General features: G+C 41.5%; 3 protein-coding genes across 4 annotated transcripts in view; 1 reads left to right on the forward strand and 2 right to left on the reverse strand.

The window, feature by feature from the left end:
* The window catches only part of CEBPZ (CCAAT enhancer binding protein zeta), a 17128-nt gene extending 16920 nt beyond the window's left edge, over window positions 1-208 (reverse strand). Inside the window, exon 1 of one of the 2 annotated variants that reach the window (XM_056357507.1) lies at window positions 26-208. In XM_056357507.1, coding sequence (XP_056213482.1) covers window positions 26-169 — 144 coding nt within the window. In that variant the 5' untranslated portion in view covers window positions 170-208. The remainder of the gene's footprint in view (window positions 1-25) is intronic. The other variant, XM_056357508.1, reaches the window with a different exon arrangement.
* NDUFAF7 (NADH:ubiquinone oxidoreductase complex assembly factor 7) lies at window positions 167-6078 on the forward strand. Its single transcript, XM_056357517.1, has 9 exons — window positions 167-661; window positions 747-827; window positions 1530-1640; window positions 2635-2845; window positions 3300-3358; window positions 4095-4208; window positions 4754-4897; window positions 5240-5413; window positions 5788-6078. The coding sequence occupies exons 1-9, from the start codon at window positions 380-382 to the stop codon at window positions 5998-6000; spliced, it is 1389 nt and encodes a 462-aa protein (XP_056213492.1). The 5' UTR covers window positions 167-379; the 3' UTR covers window positions 6001-6078.
* Window positions 6079-6710: 632 nt separating this feature from the next.
* The window catches only part of PRKD3 (protein kinase D3), a 45759-nt gene continuing 31939 nt past the window's right edge, over window positions 6711-20530 (reverse strand). Inside the window, exons 12-19 of the mRNA XM_056357509.1 lie at window positions 18513-18565; window positions 18068-18140; window positions 14786-14892; window positions 14044-14205; window positions 13507-13605; window positions 11798-12065; window positions 10788-10873; window positions 6711-9942 (exon numbers count right to left, since the gene is read on the reverse strand). Of these exons, the coding sequence (XP_056213484.1) occupies window positions 9769-9942; window positions 10788-10873; window positions 11798-12065; window positions 13507-13605; window positions 14044-14205; window positions 14786-14892; window positions 18068-18140; window positions 18513-18565 (1022 nt within the window). The 3' untranslated portion in view covers window positions 6711-9768. The remainder of the gene's footprint in view (window positions 9943-10787; window positions 10874-11797; window positions 12066-13506; window positions 13606-14043; window positions 14206-14785; window positions 14893-18067; window positions 18141-18512; window positions 18566-20530) is intronic.

Consider the following 20530-nt stretch of genomic DNA (forward strand, 5'->3'; position numbering starts at 1 on the left):
CACGCTCTCTCCCACCCCCCCTTACCTTGGTGCCGCCGAGGCGCAGCACTTCATCCAGTGTGAACCCTTCGCCATCTCCGTTTTCTCCTTCCTCATCATCCTCCTCCTCGCCGCTGCCGCCACCCGCCTCCTTCGGGTTCCTCACACCGAAGTCCCACAGCGCCGCCATCGCTGCCCGCCGGAAGCTGCGGCCCGCCGGAAGCCACGGCGCTGGCGCGCTTCCGGCCGCGGGGCAGGGCGGGACGGCAGGTCCTGCAAGGGGGGTGGAGGGAGCTCGCCGCAGGCTGGGCGGCCCGGCCTCACGCGGGCGCCGGGACGCGGCGCGGCCACCAAACGGCCAGGACCTGCGGCGGGTGGGCCGCCCGCGGGCGCCGCTGCCATGGTGCCGCTGCCTGCGCGCCGCGCGCTCGTCGCCGCCGCCCTGGGTGCCGCCGGCCGCCGCCGGTTCCCCTGTCACGCTGGCAACGGCCGCCTCCCCCCCTCCGCCTCCCTTCCTCTCCCGGCGACGGCGCGGCCCTCCTCGGGCGCGGGGGGCGAGGCGGGGGCCGAGGGGCCCAACCGGGGCTCCGCCATGCTGCGGCACCTGCTGCTCAAGCTGCGGGCCACCGGGCCGGTGACGGTGGCCGAGTACATGCGGGAGGCGCTCACCAACCCGGGCCAGGTGCGGGCCGGGCCGGGGGGGCCGTGACCCTGCACCCGGGGATGCCGCGCCGCTCACCGGGCCCCGGGCCCCTCTCCCCCCGCAGGGTTACTACACGCGGCGCGGCGGCATCGGCGACAGCGGGGACTTCGTCACCTCCCCCGAGATCAGCCAGGCCTTCGGGGAGGTACCGGCGCCTCTCTCCGTCGGTAGCTGCGGGGGTGGCGGGGGGGCCGCGCTGGGGGATGCCCGAGCAGCGAGTCCGGGCTTCAGGTCATTTACCAAAAGAAAACTGGTTTGGCAGGGGCAGGGGCGTTCAGGTTTTGTGGGTGATGGGGGGGGAGGCCTTTCCTGTGCTGAGCCTGAGGCACACCTGGGCGTAGGAACCCTTGGTTTCATACAGAACTTGTTTATAAATACAAAGAGTGATGGTAGTTTCCCGGTGTGAAAACTACACAAAAGCCATTTTCAGACGCTGGTCGGGTTCGCTCTGGCTTGTGCGTCGCTTGCGGTAGGACGGCTGCCTGAGCGCCCTTCTCCCCGCAGCTTTGGGGAGTGCACTGGGTGGAGGGTGGCTGCCGGGGGGGCAGTTGTCCAGGCAGCAGCCAGCACTGGAGCTTTTAGCAAAGGTTCACGCTCCAGCCAGGGGAGCCCCACACCTTTAGTGATGGAGAGTTGCTTCAGCTGGGCTGACAGCAGCCAGCCACTGATTTTAATATAAAAAGAGCAGAGGGCAAAGTTATGTATCATAATGATTTCTCTGAACTTTGAAATGCGGAGAGAGAGTATTGCCGTAGTATCTTAGTTATTATCAGACAAAAGGCAGGTACTGCTTTCCACAAGTTCTGAAGTTCTTACTGTAACTCTTTGTGTTGTTTCTCACTGTCAGTTAATAGGAATATGGTGTGTCAGTGAATGGATAGCCGCAGGCAAACCTAAAGCGTTCCAGCTGGTGGAACTGGGCCCGGGGAGGGGCACTCTTGCTGATGATATGTTACGGGTAGGTGAAAACTAATATTAATATTCTTTATTTCCAGCCTTATGCCATGGCTACTCTGAAGCCTGAAGGAATGATGTTCTGCTCTCAGGATTTAACCCTCCCTAGTACTAAAATCATTTCAGTCAGGAGATTTGCAGCTTAGACTGTTATTAAAATATATGCGTATTTCTGAGCTCAACTGTGTCAGTTGAAAGCAGAACATGGGCCAGTGTGGGCACACTGCAGGCACACGTGTAATCGTTCAAGTGCTACTTGGTAGAAGGGGAGGGCAGGAATACTCCAAATTATTTCTGCATGGGAAAGCATTATCCAAACTGAAAACTGCTTAGGACTCCTGAGTGCTGCTGTGTGTTCCTGGGAGGGGGGCCTCAGTGTAGCAGGGAGGCGGGGAGGACAATAATCCAGCAGTGAAGGTGTGTCAGTTCCTTTGGGGATTTCAGGGGCTTATTTCTTCTCAGTTAGCCCTTTGTGTTCAGTCATGCTTGCATGCTGTCTATTAATTAGAATACTACTGATTCAAAACCTGATTGCTAATGGGATTTAGTATCTCAGAAGAACTTTTGTCATATTTGCATATATTAATAAAAAAAACTGATAAGCACAGTGAAATGTAGGATATCAAACACTTTTGTTTACCATGCCTGGGAAAACTGAACCATTTTTCTCCTAATGCTAAATCCTCTGCGGGTCTTAAAGGAGCTACTCATTCTCAGGCTATTACTATTCTAAATTAGCATTTCATGTCGTTGCCCTATGTAATATGCACTGTATTTTGCCAACTTTATTAGAAGCATAGAAGCTTTTATTAAAACTGATGAATTCCCACCTCCTTCTGAAGGAGCAAAATGCAGTCTCTTTCACTCAAACTATTTTGTTAAATGAACACCAACTAAATCTTTTATCTTGAATAGAAATAATGAGATTAAAGATTAATTCTTAAACCTTTAATGTACACAGCACGTGACTGCCTAATGGAATTCATCTGCCTTTATAGGTCTTCAACCAGCTTGCATCTTTGCTTAGTAAATGTGATGTCTCTATTCATCTGGTAGAAGTGAGTCCCAAACTCAGTGAGATCCAAGCGCTAATGCTGACGGGAGGGAAGGCACAGTCAAACCCCGAGGACAAGTCTGCTTACATGAAGGGCATTAGCAAGACTGGGATTCCCATTTTCTGGTACAGAGACATTCAAGATGTGCCGTCAGGTAAGGAGCGTGAATGTCTTGTTACAGGGATGGCATCCTTCCTCCATTTGCAGCTTCTGATAATGGAATACTTCTCTGGTAGCCTTCATAATGGATAGAAAAGTAGTTAATATAAGTGTTGGTTCTTAGGCAGGATCTTGACTCCTTTTTCGTAACTGCTACCTGTTCCGACTACCTTCATTTTGGGATAGCTACCCAATTTCATATACTCTCACTTTTTCTTATCATGGGAAACCATTTACTGGCTTTGCCTGAATCTCCTTCCATGAGATACCTATTTAAAATTCTTGGACTGGACGCTAGAGCTAGCTGTAGAAATGCTGTCTTTGATGTATCCAAGCTGGAAGTAACAATAATTATTTCACAACCACATTAACTAGCTTAATTCATTAAAAATCATAAGCTGCTATGGAAGCATTAATAATTTAATGCATTGTTTTTTACCTTCCCACAGGTTACAGCTTTTACCTAGCACATGAGTTTTTTGATGCCCTGCCAATACATAAGTTTCAGGTACAGCAAGAAGATTGTTGTAATTGTGACCGACTGCTTCAGTGCCTTTTCTCTGAGGAAGCACAGAATCAGGGTGCCAGACTAGACACATGCATTGCACTGTCTCTGGTGATCAAATATTTCTAACTTAATTTGAACAAATAAGTCTTAATTCAGCTGATAACTGTAAAACTAGTAATTGTTCTTGAATGGAGAATCTTGTAGAAAGCTAAAGGGTTTTTTTCTGCTGAGAAGAGTCTCAAGGTTTTTTATTTCTTACGGTACCTTAATGAAGCTTTTAATTTCCGCGTTATTTTATGCACCACTGCTAACAAAGACTGAAGGGCTTTCATTTGAATGGTAATGAGAATAGCAAATTAGAGGCTAGTTAGGATTCAGAAGAAATATTCAACTTCGATTTGGTAAATAGTTTATGAAAATCACTGGTAGAATATAAATATTTTATTTTGGTTAAATGTTGCACTGTCAATAGAAGAGGCAGCATTTTTCTAAACAGCATCATTCATTCCTTTTAAGTGTAACTAAACCTGTATTTTATTTGACTCTGGAGATGAGTCTCTTCCACAGGCTTTTTCCAAGGCAGTTACTGGAATTAAGTAGGAACGAATAATTGTTGTTAATACATATTATGTTCCTAAAATGTTTGTGAAAATGCTTGAGATTAGTTCAATCAAATAACAAGATACTGTTGTAGCTATTAAGAGTGTAAAATGAGTACTTTGGGTTCATTAAACAGAGAACAGAGAAAGGCTGGCGTGAAGTGTTGGTTGATGTAGATCCAGAAGTTCCTGACCAGCTGCGGTTCGTCTTGTCACCATCCAGTACCCCTGCAACAGAAAACTTTATTCAGGTAAGATTATGCCTACCGGTTTGTACTTGCATCTCTACTGACTCTTTCAAGTACATTTACTGCTTCTCAGTTACTTTGAGAGCAAGAGGAGGGATCTTAGTCTATCGATGAGTAAATACAGCTTTACCCTTTCCATTCTGCAAAACTTCCACAGGCATTTAACTTTGTATGCTGTGAGAATACAGCACAAAAAGTTTCACACAGAAGGGCTTTTTGAAGGTGCACGTGGCTGAAGAGCAGTTTCCATTCTTTCAGTACCACAGTAATGCAGTTTCACCTGATGCAGGTGTTCTTAATTGTTAGAAAGATTTTCTTTTCAGTCAAATATAGGTTATAGAAGAGATGACTGAAATTCAGCACTTGGAAGACACTAACTGAAAATGACTTTGTAAAAACTAGCTCAAGCTTTAGGTAGTCTGGCTTACGCCCCTGGACCTGTGTGCCCCAACAAAGTGACAAGAGTCCCAAGACATCAAGTGTTGAAGAACTCTTGCCCTGTATTTGTTTGCTAATGCAGGTGTTTTGCTCTCTGAACACTGCCCTAGCCTGAAGAAACGAGGGATCATGTGGAAGTGTGTCCTGAGGCTGGTGTCATCATTCAGAGACTTGCCTGTCGTATAGAAAAGGACGGCGGGGCTGCACTGATCGCCGATTATGGTCATGATGGAACCAAAACTGACACTTTCCGGGCAAGTCATTCATTTACGCTGAAAGAATAAGCCAATATACTCTTTTATCTTTTATTTGTCACTTGGATCGTTAGGTTCTTGTAAGTGAAAGGTCTTGGGTGGATATAATAGCAAAAACTGCATTATGCTGCAGTCATAAAACTGAGTAATTGAGTTCCTATTTAATCAGTACCCGTAAGGGTTTCTGTCAGTTGGAGAGGATAATCTGAGCCCTTGCTCAGTTTATCTCAGAAGTATAATTTGCTGTTTTCACCCCTCACACGCACAACTTGGGGCTAGCAAAGACTAGCTAGGGTAGCCAGGATGATGGCTGAGTATAATATTCTGATTTTAATTTTTCAGGGTTTCCGGAATCACAAACTTCACGATGTGCTGAAAGCTCCAGGTACAGCTGACCTGACAGCAGATGTTGATTTCAGCTATCTTCGAAAGATGACACAGGGAAGAACAGCCACATTGGGCCCCATTAAGCAGCGGGAGTTTTTAAAAAACATGGGCATTGACCTCCGATTCCAGGTACCATAGTGTTTACGGGTACACGAACTCTCCTGCTCCACAAGCAATGCTCTTAAGCAGCAAGAGAGCTTTTATAATAATCTGATTTTAAAAGAAAGTTGTTCCAAACAGCATGCAGGTGTGGGATCAGAGTTGCTTCTCCTAGATATAAGTTACTCATGATCCCTCAAAATAAACTGATCATATTATGTTTAGGAGTATTTAAACTTTGCTCCATACATCAATGTATGAGCTGCACCAGGATCTTACTGGTTCTACTGAACATTATGGCACTGTTACATCAGTATAAGTGAAAGGGATGCAACTGGTGATTGCAGGTATGAGGGAATTTATAGGAAGGCAGGAATGGCTGTAATCTCATTTTTTATTTTTAGGTCCTCTTGCAGAATTCACGTGACACAGCAACTCATGAACAGTTACTTCACAGCTATGATATGCTGATGAATCCCAAGAAGATGGGGGACTGTTTTAACTTTTTTGCCCTGCTGCCTCACCACAGGCTTGCACAGCCTGACAAGAAATATAAGCCAGATTCAAAGTCTCCCTTACCGCCTGTTGCTGGATTTGATGAACTCTTACTGAAATAATTACAAATACTGTAGCAAAATGTCTGATAATAGTAGCTTTCAATAGCAGCCTATTAAATAAAAAACAAGTAAAAGGAATGGAGTCCTGCATTTTATGGTTTCACATACTATATGTTTTGCAATAATGTAATCTGCATATAGCTACATCTACAGTAAGGTAGGAACTAAATACTTTGATTTATCTTTGAACTGAAAGCACGTGAAATGTCACATTACTTCTCCAGGCAATTGTCACACGCTAGTCTACACTTTCACACTTTGCAATTTCAGAGTAAATCTAGTGCAGCACACTGAACCTGCTGACTGGCCTACTCAAAGCAGTATGTGCAGAAATCAAACACTACACATACAGGAACCAGCATACACTGAGAATGAATGATGTTTCAGGGGTCTCAAGAGAGAGCTGAGTGAGGTATTTACTCATGGAATAAAATTCAAACTTGTCAGTAACCAACAGATTTGCTAAGGAGACTCAAAATGTACTAAGCTTGGGTAGTTCCTTAAAAAACAAGATGCTAAGACATTTTTATAAAGTGAATGGTGCCAGGAGCCCTGCAAAAAGTTATTAGTTCCATAGCACCTGCTAACAGAATTTCCACAGCAGGGCCTAGGTAATGACAAATCCACAAACAGAGAAGTATAAAGAACCATTTACTTCTAAAAACATTTGACAGGAAAGATAACTCATGCAAATAAGAAGAACAAGTCTGATAGGGAAATAAATTTTATTTTCAAGCTTATCAGAGGATATTTACAAACAATGGGATGTATAAAAATATAAAAGTACTTGACAGTGTCCTTTTCAGGCTATAAATTTTACATGAGCTTTTTTTAGCATCATCATAGCACTATTTCTTGAATGAACACAATTCTTCTAGGGGTAAGGATATCAAACATTGTAACCTACTGCTGTCAAAGTTTGCAGTAAAGGTAGAAAAAAAGGGAATAAAAAACTCAGCTATTTTTACTACTCTGAAGAAAGTTTACTCCTAATATATGTCTCATTTTTTTGGTTCCTTGACTATTAGTTGCTTGTGGCTTCTATTGTCTGGCCCCGTAAGTCTGCATATATGGTCAGGCAACTTCCTCCAAAGGCAAACAGCATTTTTATATTTTTTAATACAACTTGAAGAATAAATAGCTCATATAATATTTTGGAGCAGAGCAGACATCAAGGGGAGAGACATCAGCCAGGCCTTCTACTTCATTGTTGTCCCCTCCTTCCTCTGTTCCTGTTGTGCTTTTTCAAGTGACTGAGCTGGATTTATTTCCTCCCTTAAAATGATACAAACAAACAAAAAAAATCCACAGGAAAACCTGAAGTGACAGCTCAGGTATAAAATCTGAAGTTTAAAACCAGACTGTATCTACATTATTACAGTTGGGATGGAAGATAGCAATGGCTTCACTGAAATTTGGTCACCTGAACAGTTGAAGTTGGGGAAAAAAAAAAAAAAAAAAAGCTTTGCCTCCCTTGCCAAGCCTGGGCAAATACCAGACTACCAACTTCACAGGTGATTGTTCTGGTTCCAAAGATGAAAAATCGTGCCTCTCCGAAGCATCAGCCCTGAAACCCTGCCTCAGCAGGATGGCAGGGTTAAGGGACAAGCCCTGCCCCTTCTGAATTCCTTTGCGCTGCCCTGAGGGCACAGAAGGGGGAGGATGCCCCCCCGGGTAGGAGTGGCAGGGACTGCCACCGGGCAAGGCCCCTGCACAAACCTGAGGAAAACACCTGCCAGGAGAGAGGACCCGTGGTGGCCAGAAGGGCTGAACCGTGCTGCCGGCTGCAGGGAACCACTGTACAGCCTGCACCAACGTTCCCTTCCGTACAGTGCGGTACACCCTGACGGGGAAGCCAGAGTTCAGCCTTTACCTTGGACACCTGCAAGACGTAGTGGCAGTTAGATTAAGGGCAATAGGAAAAGAAAAGGTGGGTTAAAGACCCAAACCTACCTGTGGGTACACACCTCTGCAACTGCCACTGACTTTACCACCAGGTCACTGTCATTGCAAGCATCTGCCAGCCCTGAAATAACCTCATAAAATTGTATGCATATCTAACAACTTACAAAAAGTCTGCTTGCCTGCTTCCTTACCTGAATAACAACAGTAGAAAAAAAACCACTTACCTACACACACACACACACAAATAAAAAAAAATCTTTGTAGGAGAGAGAGGAGATTAAACCTCTCACTGACTTTGCAGTTCAAGCCTGCATCAGTATTTTAAGAAGTATTTCAAACCAAGCTCCAGCTAAGCAGCTCGGCACATCAGGGACATGTACAGCCATTCAGCACCTTCCAGCAGCACAATGCTGTTATCCCACACAAAAGGAAAGGTTTCACCTTTCCCGTTTTTTAAAATAGGACAAGAAAGAAAACAAAACTCTTCCATTTGCATTTAGCATTCACGGCCTCAAACTTCTTTGAAATACCGTGATCTTTAACTGTTGCACGGTCCTGAAGGAATCATTTCCAAGGAACAGTGCTGCTTCCTCTCTGCTGCGCCACAAGTCCCATAAGTGGCTGACAATCCATCAGCTGTGGCATCTGCCTAAAAAACTGAATTAGGAGTTTGTTTTGGACTCTTCATTCAGCTCAAAAAACAACGCGGAGCACAGTAAAGAGGATGGGAGGGGCTGCAGGTGAAGGTCAGAAGGCAAAGCCCTCTCTCCTACAATCCAGCTGCCCTGGCAGGAGCCAACAGGTGATTTGATATCCACTGCTACTCCTAGGTTTTGAGCAGAGTTAAGATACAAGCTAGCAGGCTACAAACTACTCCTGATGTAAGTCCAGGGAACCTTAAAAAATATTAGAAAAACATTAGAAAAATTTAAAAATCTAATTACTCAAAACAACATAAGAAAGCTGCATGTTTTTTTTCCCTATTCCTCCACATCCTTCTGCCAGAAGCTGTTTTTCCGGAGCGAAAGGATATGCTACATCAAGTCTTGTGTGGTCTCTGTGCATCACTTGGGTAGTTCTAAGGCAAAATGCCTTTGGTGTGTATCAATGATGTGTGCCAGCCCTGCACAGCAACGCACTGTTGTGGCTTATCGCTGTTTCAACAGACAAGAAAGGACTCACATAGCTTTGATGGTCATCTCTTTAGGTTGTCAGCCAGCATTTCAAGAGGAACGTAAGAAGTTAAGGGGGTTTCTTTTTTTGGTGTATCTGGAAGAAGTTCAGTTAGGCCAAAGACACAAAATATTTGACTGTCTTAACAGCAGCAAATTATTCCTTCATCTGTGAAGCTGTATTCAACCTAAACTGCCATGTTTTGCTATTAGCCAAGGTATTCTGCACCAATTTCTTTTTAGTCTCTTTTCACCATGCACAGTTTAGGAAACAGGAGACATATCTAAGTAGCAGAAAAACAGTCCTCTGTGGGCTAGTAAATAGGGATTAGAAAACCATTACAAAAATCTTATTGCGTAGGCTATGAAAAAAAAATCAAACTCTTGAAAAAACGCACAAACCGTTCAATCTGTACACATTACACCTCAGTAATGGCTTTGTGCCACACAGCTCGGTGAAATGTTAACCAACGGGGCTTATCCCACCGTCTAGTAACTACTCATAGTTTAAGTCAGAGACGGAGAAAAGCTTGTTGGACAACAGTCTCTTCCCATGTCAATGCAGGATCCTCTGGGGCTTTGTACACCAAACTGTGTATAACACTCAAAAAGAGCAACAGTTGTTCCAAAACTTATCTTCGGTTTCTGTCTGGAGTATCCCTCTTTGCTGTAAATTAGCATAATGAATAAATCAGGGATCTTCTTCCATGTCATCTGGATTAGGAGCCATAATGAAATGCTGGGGGTACTCAAGGTTGTGTTCGTAAGCATGTTCTTTCCAGCGTGCATCATCACTCTCGTGGGTAATGTAACGCTCTCCAATGCGCGTTTCAAATTCTCTGAGGTCAAGCCAAGTCTGATAATCCTAAGGAGTAAAAGGGATTTAAGGCACTAGTTTAAGAAACAGCAACAGCACATTCCCACGGATAAATTCTGCAGTTTTTCTCCACTTTTAGTATAAATAGCCACAAGATGAAACCAACAAGATCTGCTAAAAAAATGAACCAAGCAAAAAAACTCACCCACAAGAATGGTTCAAAATTAAATACGCTGTTACTATCGAAGGTTGTAATACTGTAAATCGTGAAAACTTTTTGTAACAAGACAGCTATGTTAGCTTTATTACAAAATTAATTGCAAATATACACATACATTAAAAAATATTCATTCTAATATTGTTTGTACTCAGAATTAATTGGATTTTCTCCCTAACGTATTTTAAGTTATTTGTGTGCATGGATATGTGCACACAGTATTGTGAAAGGAACCCACAACAAAGCAGCAGGTAAATTCCATTCCAAACAATTCTGTTCCAGAATAACTGCAAGTTACAGCACACACCGTCTTGTGTGTCCAACTTCAGCACAGAACAAACAATGTTTGTCTCTATACTGATTTTACTGGGGCTTCATGTACTCATCATGGCCTGCATTCAGGAGAGGTGCCAGAAGAGTAAAACTACGTTAGCACCAAACTAAGGGGCAAGAGAAACAGTAAGACAGACTTTCCTTGGAGAAAGAAGCCATTAACAGATGGGCAGAATCCTGGAGCACATAAGATGTAAAGCTAAAAAACCAAATACTCAAGCCTCCATGAATGCTTGTTAACAAGACTTTAATAGCAGCAGTTTTAATAAGCCTCTGAAGGATTTAATCCAAAAAAATAGTTATTCAGCCACTATAAACATACTGAAAAAGCAGATGGGTTTACCTGTAACCACGGATGACTAAGGGATTTGTCAACACTGAAACGTTTTCTCATCTTCACTTGAAGCAAATTGTTTATTAGATCAATGGCTGACAAAGAAAAACAGAACAAAAATTATATTGTTTAAATACTAATTACTTCTGTTAACATCCACATGCTGCAGTGAAAATGAATTTATATGTGTGTGTATCTTACTGAACTCTTTTAATCAAGCTCTTTGATTATACTTTGCTTTGCTTACGTTAAATGAGGCTACAAAATAGGTATGGGGTAAGCTTCCCCCCATATTGATGTAAACACTAAAAACACTAAAAGCTTTACTATAGTACTCATTAATCTTTTTCCCTACTGATTTTAGCCATTTTCAGAAGTGCCAAAATAATTTGAGCATAATCCTGCATTCCAAAACACTGTAAGGACTTCCACTGCAGGATGCTGTTGTGTATGTTCCTCCACACCTACCTGCGTGTTAACCACATACGCATCACTAATAACAAAGCTGGCATTGCAGAGCTCCAGAGACCAACCTTGTAAACTTCTGGATTTTTCAGAGCTGATGTTTAGATGCAGGTTTTGTTTCACTTGCTAACATATGAAACTAAGGTTCTAGATTCAACTTCAAACTGTTTCTCTAATTAGAGTTTAGATAAAGTCTGTTTTGAGATCAGCATTCAGCAAACACACGATTTCTCTTTTCATTAGGACATGATTTCTCATTTCATTAGGACTTTGGGGAAGTTTCAGGTTATTCATCCCACTCCTCATGCATGCAATTAATTTTTCTTGCTAAATCTATTGGCTCCTCCTGCCCTGAAAACTATCTAAGACGTTGTAATTGACAATTTATCTTTCACAAAAATATGCCAAGTCATATCTATCCATTTCAGCATAGTCTATTAAACTCAAACTATCAGTAATTCTCACACTCTTATCTGAAGGGACTTTGAGGTTTAAGCATTTGAATGTGTTACCTACATATAAAGACATTCTAACAGAGAAAATTGATTTCTTACCTTCACTAGAAATCTCCTTCCAAGGATTTGGTGGGTACATAAATGCTGCATTTTGGATCTGATCATTTATATCTTCATCTTCATTAAACGGGAATGTACCACTAAGGCTCACATAGACAATAACTCCTACTGACCACATGTCTAGAGAGCGGTTGTAACCTTTACTCCTGAGCACTTCAGGGGCAAGATAAGCAGGTGTTCCCACCACCGAGCGCCTGAAAGATTTTTCACCAATGATACGTGCAAAGCCAAAATCACACAGCTTCACCTGCAAAAGAAATATATTTTTGAACTGAGAAATCTCTGCTTGATCTACAAAGGATGCAACTACCCACGATCTGGGTGACACCCTTTCTGCTGTCATTTAAACACTGTACGCACTAAAGCAGAGACAAAACATCACATAAGGTTTTAGGTCAAGGTTTTAGGTGGCTGGTTTTGCAGACTGCAGATCAACCACCCTTCAGACTAAGACCTGAACTGGCTCGCACCAACTCAGGTCTGAGGCAGTTTGTGTAGGACATGGATGGCCACCAGCGTGCAGGTAAGGACAAAATCTTGATTCCAAACTCAGCTTATTTTCAGAGACAAATGCGCGCCCTTACAAGGCACAGAACCAAAACTTAAAAAGCACGTGAATCCCAGCTAGATCACATTCCTCTTAATCATATCCCTGAAGCTGGAGGCTTCAGCTATACAGAAGTCAACTCAGACCCAGCCAGCTCTGGACAGGACAGTCCAATAATCATCCACATAAACAGCGTCAACAGCTGCTGCCTGCACTGATGCTCAAAGCTGCACGGTTCTGGGATGGTTCCGGGATGGTTCCTGGACTTGAACACAACAGGCACTTGCACAGGTAGAAGGATCCAGATCAAGCCCAGCACTAACCCCAAGTTAATAAGCCCGCTTCAGGCTCTAAGAAAGAGCAATGCACTAAAGGCATGCGAGTGACTCTCCAGAAGTCCTCTCCACTTTGCATTCATGTCACAGGACTGGAAGCAACTCCTTGATGCTGCCTAGCAGCTTTTAATTTCAGTATATCATCCACAATATCCATACTATCCGAGGTATCTAAGGTAACAGTTGACTGGGGTAAGCGTTGACTGTACCTAAACACTAATATCACTGAACAGCATTTCTCTTACAGAAATTAGCTATTTAGTCACTGTATTTATAATGTAATATCACACATACTGACGATGAAGATCCCTGAGCAAGACTAGTGACAGATGTGCCAGTCCCTTTTCACAACAGCTTATAAGCAACACAGACAAGAGCAAGGAAAAGAAGGAGATGCACAACAGGTTAGAAATTGTTTCCCAGGGTCAAACAGCACTGGAACAGAAACAAGGACTGGTCTTGAAGCTTCAAGTCCAGTGCCTTTTCCACTGGAATATTCTCACTAATCCAGAATAAGCATAAAAACAGATGCAGTCTACTGAGCCTTTCGCTAAGTGCTGGCAGTAGTTCTACTTCTCAGGCTCCTTGGAAGACAGAATGCTGCTGCACAGCATTGCTGTGAGACATCATCCAGTTGAGGGGGGGGAAGACACAGCTATAACACATACCGTTCAAGTAATTCTAGACTAAGTCGGTTGAACAATCCCACAGGAGGTCATTTTTTATGCTGCAATGACTACGTTTCTTTTTAAAAAAAAAAGAAAAATTAAAAATAATGAAAAAAGTGGGTTTTAATCTTCACTTACTTGAGGGAATGGCTCTGCAGATGCTAGTAGTACATTTTCTGGTTTTAAATCACAGTGCACAATATTCTTGAAGTGTAAATTCCTCAAAGCAACAAGTATCTACAAAAAGGAAAGAACACTTTCAGAACTATTCAAGCAGATCCGCAGTGTCAAAATCCAGGCACACTAACCAACACAGTAAGTTGTATCAACATAGTCTTCAAGTACTGTTTTTTCCAGCCTGTCAAGACTTGGAGCTGATGGGTTTGTTTTATTTTCCTCCACTCCCCACCCCATCTTTTTGAATGCTTACTGTTTTGACACGCATCTTTGGATGTTCATAATATCATAGTCTTCGGAAAGAAGGGTAAAAAAAAATAACATAATTAACATCAAAAATTCTTTCCATGTTTATTCAGCTACCATTAGATGTGCAGTCCTCTGCGCTGTCTCTTTTAAATAACAATACAGAAAACCCCTTCTCCAAACTCCATTCTCACATAATTACAAAAGACAAATCTAGCCTTTCCGCTCAAAGTAGAGAGACTGAATGCCAACCTGAGTGACCATGAACTTAGTTATTCGTTCAGGAAGTCGACTTTTCTCACTGGAAAGAATCATCTCTAGCATATCCCCATGCAGCTTTTCCATCACAACAAAGACCCGTTCCGGAGTTTCAAACATACATTCCAGGTTCACAATCCCAGGGTGGTGCAAATTCTAAAATAAAGTAGTATAGATAGATCACTAAAATAAAACAGCAAAAAATATCCTGAATTACACAGAAATGTTGTACCACAAATCAAAAAGCAGTTAAGAGTTTAGAGAGATGAAAAAACAAAATGTCTGAGGCAAGAAGCTAGCTTGAAACAAACATCAACCCATGAAACATGCCAATTATCACTATTCAGACTAATTTGTTTTAACACAAATTATCTGTAATAATTAATTTTACAGTTGATACACTCCGTAGCTTGAGTACAGAACATGCAAGAATAACACTCAGACTGAGGAGCCAGCAGTGAAGACAGCAAAAAATAAGTGTCCTGCTACCTGAGACAATGGAGCCAAAGTACATGTCTTCAGTGGATCTCCTACAGGGGGTAGATACCACCCCCAAGTTACCAACTCTACCAAATACTCAGGAATTCCCATTCTTCTAAGATTCCCTCTTACAAAAAGACTCACAAATCACATATGCAGATTTAGAAATCAATTCAGAGCGCTTACACGCATTACGAAATCTCATTAATGGAGTTTTGTCTCAAATAACCAATGTGATACAAAAATACTTTTGTACCTGGAGAATGGCTACTTCATTACGAAGCTGACTTTCCTGTTTAGTTGGAAACCTCATCTTGTCAATGACTTTGATAGCCACATCTCTTCCAGTCTTCCTATGTTTTCCTAAACAGAAAGTCAATGTCAGCCATCAAGACACAGAAGCAATTCATAGCTATAAAACATTACAGCAAACATTCCTATTTGGGGAAATAAGTATATCCTGTACAAGTGCACAGTATTACCCTACTTCTATATAGAATTGCAACTGGTATATACGTAACAAGAAGTGATCGGCCTCGACAGGAGTGTTGTAGATAAATTTAAACTAGTTACTACTCCGCCGTCAGGTATGCACGTTGACGTTAGATGTATTCAGTGAAGATTTAGCTTACGCAAGGGACCTGCACGTGAGCAAGTAATACCTGCTCCCACAGAGTACTGCCTCTCTTCTGTAAAAAAACCAACAAAACCATTCAAGACCAATGTGAAGACAGATCTACAAGTGGTTTCCTACCTTCATGGGTTCCACCACACGAGAAGCATCCTGCAATACACAGGATGTTTCAAGGGCTGTGCGAGTCGCTGCCAGCGCTCGCCCAGCTTCTCCACAACTGCTGAACTGGCTTCTATCGCGTTCCCATCAGAGAGGTTAATGGGATCACACACTGCAAGACCTTGACATTTAATACTAAACTAATACAGAACAGTAAGTCTGCACCAAAGGGAAAAAAACCCGTCATTATCTGCTCAGTGAAGGGTCTGGAAGCTTTTCTAGGAAACGGGACAAGACACACAGCTAGAGCGCAAGCAGCACAGAGGACTCCACTGGCAGCGCTACAGGGAGCCCAGCTATGCCTCACTAACTGCCCAGCCAGGCCACACGGGCTACCTGCAGGCAGGGCTGGTGGCCAGGGCTTAGGCAGGACATCGGAACGGCTCCAAAGGCTGCTGCGCCAAGCAGCCAGCGCACCTGCCTTAAACAAAACCTGGCTTATCTCCACCGGACAAAGGCAGGCAGTTATTGGAGACATCATGCAAGGTCCACAAGGGTTTGCAAGGTTATGACATAGAACTAACAACTGGAGAGCACACAATACGTTTTAGAAAGATTACATTAGTCCTAAGGAAAGCACGTGCTGGATATGGACTGTCACAGGCAACAGCATAAAGCCAGAAGTCTCAAAAGAGAGATCCGGGCACTTTTGTCATTTTGTCTGTTAACAAATCAGCAATTTTTAGGCAAAATATTAGAAATCACGGCACACAACTATAATTTAAATAAAACCTTAGATTCAGGGAATATTATTCTGGCTTCCCTAGACATCAGATTATACTGAAATGTGGCAGAAATACCGTGAATTACAAACTAGATGCAAAACGCTGAAGAGAAATGCTAGGTTGCAAGAGAATGTAAAGCAAAACCACCAAACTAATAAAACACTGAACTACGGAAGCTAGACTAGAGCTAAAAATCGTACACGAAGAAAGACTAACAGAAAAGCAGCTTGAAAATTCCTTCTCCCAAGCAAAGCACAACCAACCAGGTTTCAGTGCAAGTTTTACATCAGTAAGAAATTGTCAAGATTATTTTTTTTCTGCCTTCATTTTTCAGACCATTCAAAACTAACCAAGATAGGAAAAGCAGCGGGAAACTGTTCTCACTGAAAGAGGTAGATACCAGTATCCACAGGAGGTGGACAGCAATATCCTGGGTAAATCTTTGTTGAGAACAGAGGACAAAAAAAAAAAAGATCAAAAAAACAAAAACCCACAATCAAACAAACCCCACAACAATGGAAGCACCTATATTTTAACTTTATTAATTTAAATAAAAGGTCTTGTTACCATCATTTCAGTAAGCCTACACAAGTGGGGAGAAGCCAATATTAGAAGTTACCAGATTAGTCTCCCCAGACACCAGAAACAATTAAGCAGGGGGCACAGCAAGAAAAGAATATTCTTTTATATCCTCTTTTCTTGCTCTTTTAGCTTGAGATTTTGTTTTAAGAAACTGTGTATGCATTTCCTATATATTTTAAGGCATTACTATGTGAAGAAAATGAGTATTATAGAAGCCTTTTATAAGCATTTATTATGTTTATAAGCACTGAACCATGCAAAATACCAAGCTGAGATTTACCTAAAAGACAATTTAGGAGAGTATGTATAAGAAGTAAAACCAAAACATTAAAATACCGTCTGCATTTGTGCATGTTCTTTTCATAAGAGAGGGAGCACACTGATTCACACTATGATTTAAGAAATACAAAGGGCAAAAAACCAGACACCTCTCAAAAGTGATGTAAAACCAGACCAGCAAACTGCATTTCCATCAAGCACTTCAGAAGTACAGAGAAAAGTATTTAACTACACAACAGGCACACAGAAAAATCACAGCCACAATAGTTCTTGACTAGAAAGATAAGACAGAAGCAGAAAGGTTACCACTTTTAAATCATTAGGTATCACTTTTCCTTTCTTTGCAGATTTATGGTCTGTGATTTTCTCAACACTTGAGATAGAACACATGAGATTGGGGGGATGGGGTGGTGTATGGAAAGAAAAAATAGAAATAAACAGGAGTTCATAAGATGCATTTCTGATTTTTTTTGTGATTACACACTATAAATAAGTTATATGTTACAACACAGATTTTTTTAAAACTGAAAGTGATAAAACTACATTTGAAACCTAATAGTGAGACCTCTTGACAAAGAATTCCTCCCTCTACTTCAACCTGCTGACAGAAATTCATAGCAAAACTGTTTGCATAAAATACATCGGTAATATGTTTGCATAAATGTCAAACCATAACCTCAAATTTGTATTTTTCCAATTGCTTTTGGCCACACCTCTCAGATATCATTAAAAACAGGTATAACTGACAGCCTCCTTAAATACATGACTGCGTTTATACATAGATATACATATATAATACATGACATATACTATATAATACAGACAACAGTGTTAGAATTTGCAATTTTAAAAAAAACCAAATCATCAACCAAGGCCAAATTCAGACTAGAGATTACTTTGTATATAACTGTGGTCAAATTGCAATGCATATTGTATACTGATTTTGATGCCAGGGCAAAACTCCAAATGCAAAAAATGAATTGTGAGAAATACTGTACATAAAACTGCAGACACACACAGTAATCCAAACAAAACTTTTAACACGATGAATTTCACCTTGACATCCAGATACAGCTAAGTAAATATGAAAAGGCTAATTATACCAAGAATACAGACATTCTACCTTAATAAATGCATAACAGAATCAAAAGTAACTTACCTCCATACACAATACCAAACTGACCAGAACCCAGCACTTCATCAGCAAATATTTGGTACACGGAGCTGATATCCTAATGCAGGAAAAAAAAGAAATCACAAATATCAGGAGTAATCAAAATGTTCACGAGCATATTAGTACTGGCTAAGCTGTATTTACATTTGGCGTTAATCAAACCCTGCAAGGGGTGCCATCAGTACCCTGAATGGAGTGGAAAAAACACAACAAACTTGCTGAAGAAGATCCATTTAGCTGCACCATAAGCAGGGACACACATTCGTACAAACTAACCGCTGTGCCTGGTAAGTAGATTACTTCCTGTATACAACAGGCTTCGTTAGCTACAATACCCTGGTGTTGCTTTCTCACCCAGAGGTGTTACTAGTAATTACTCTGTAATAGCCAGGTAAACAAACACAATTATTATACAGCACACATGACTCACCACGTTCTCCTGGACCTGGCAATTTGAAACGGAGATGCTTAGAGATAACTCTTCTGCAATAAAGAAGACACAACCCAGTAAGTAAATAGGAAGGGTAGGCTTTTTCTCGTAAATAGAGGAGAAAACAAAACGAAAAACCTTTACTGACTTCTAACTCAGTCACGGTGAAACAATTTTTATCGATGCTCTGCAGAAACATCATACTCTGGAACTCAGATTTCACAGAATGATTAGATAAACAACCCTGGGAGTTTTGCTGGGATTATTTGTCTATTTCTGTCATATTGCTGATTACAGAAATGTTAGAACAGTACAAGTATGTAGACAACAGAGAGCTGGAGAACCAAAAGCAACAGTAACATGGCAACTGTATCCGAGTTCACTAAACTACTAAGAATTTCTGGTAGCGATACAGAAAAATACAAGGAAAAGGACCAGATAGATCCCTTATACTCCAAGAATGTGGTTACTAGTCCTCTGTGGCATCAAGATATACAGAATTAATGCATAAGAAAAGGAAACAATTGACCAAAGCAAGTAACAGAAGACCTGATAATTAAAAAAGCAATAAAACCCGTACTATAAACAACCTTTGTTTCATGGATGAGCCACAGAAGCATATCAATCTTTGGAACATAAAAGCACATCTAGGAAGTGTAATTTGCAAGTAAAAGCATCAGATAAAAAGCCCAGAATTTTCAGCCTGCAGCAGATGTTGGCATGAAATTATCATTACAGGAATAACATTATGATGCACGGACAAGAAGAGATAAGTCAGGGAAGGCAGAAAACACTTCCAAGACAGAAGTGAAGCAACTCAGGCAAATGGACACCTATAATTAGTTCTGTTAACTTTAAAAAAAAAACCAAACCAAAAACACACCAAAGAAACAAAAAAACAAAAGTAGAACAAATTCATCTGCAAGGTGGACAGATGATATACTGTAGATTTACCAGCATTTTGAAAAGGGCCTATATCACCCTAAGAGCAGCCCTGAACTTTAAAAATACCATTTCAGAACACGAAGAAAACGTCTGTATCTGATTTTTGCCACCTGTGCTTTATCTCAAAGAAGGAATTTACAGACTTAAGATGGCAACAAATACTAGCTCTGACAGACACTCACTACTGCATCTGAAATCCAAACTGTAATTTTGTAAAAAAAAATATGTCTACTGATTACTGACTATAGTCAAGTCTGTATTGGAAGCATAGTACAGAACACATGGGAAAACAAGAAGGCAGAGAAAAGTTACTAGGTCAACACAAACTGCAGCATGGTTGAAACAGATACGAGAAAGTGAAGATACAGTGTTTGAAACTGTTAAAAGAGAACACACTGAACCCTCCTTCACAGATGACAACAGAATATAAAGTATCTGGTAGGTAGAAATTGAGTTACTCTTTCCAAATAAATCCATTATTTCTAGTGTTTGAAATCCCTAAGAATAAGGGCTGAAAAACAGTCACTTGCGAAGAATGCAAGAACGCAATGCCAGGATTCAATAGGAAATCTATACCAGGTAGCAATTTACTAATCTCTTTGTCATTTCAGCTCAGAAACCCCCCCACAAAGACACATCCCACCCCAACCACCAGGTACAAGGACTTTTTCCCACGGGTTAGACTGGAAGGGCATCCTCATGTCCAGCTATTTCCTGGCCAGAATGTGGTATCAATTGACTAGCTAGTGTCTTGTGGACACTGTGATACTTGCAGCAGCAGGGAATTTGTTGTATTTCAAGCACTAGCAATGTCTCCCTCCTATTTTGGTCTTTTCATTTAAAAGAACATATTTAAGGCTTTGAGGTTTTCTTTTTTAACTAAAGTCTAATTTTCTTCAAGGCTCTTGGGATACATCTCATGGCTCACAATGTGTTGGAAGAAGTATGAATGGACATTCTGTGGGCTTTTTAGAGTTTAAGAACCAACCTGAGTTGTCTAAGAATATGCAAACACCACTCCACACTACAACTTGTAGTAGTTTCTCATACTCCTACAATCCTAAACATGATTA

Source organism: Falco biarmicus, chromosome 12 (genome assembly GCF_023638135.1).
Source record: "Falco biarmicus isolate bFalBia1 chromosome 12, bFalBia1.pri, whole genome shotgun sequence".
NCBI classification, from domain to species: Eukaryota; Metazoa; Chordata; class Aves; order Falconiformes; family Falconidae; genus Falco; species Falco biarmicus.

What these genes read in the sequence shown, in the direction of transcription:
- NDUFAF7 (XM_056357517.1), top strand. Translation starts at nt 380, where the DNA reads ATGGTGCCGCTGCCTGCGCGCCGCGCGCTCGTCGCCGCCGCCCTGGGT. An exon ending in CGCTCACCAACCCGGGCCAG is followed by an intron (nt 662 to 746) that starts GTGCGGGCCGGG and finishes CTCCCCCCGCAG; the next exon opens with GGTTACTACACGCGGCGCGG. An exon ending in CCAAAACTGACACTTTCCGG is followed by an intron (nt 4,898 to 5,239) that starts GCAAGTCATTCA and finishes TTAATTTTTCAG; the next exon opens with GGTTTCCGGAATCACAAACT.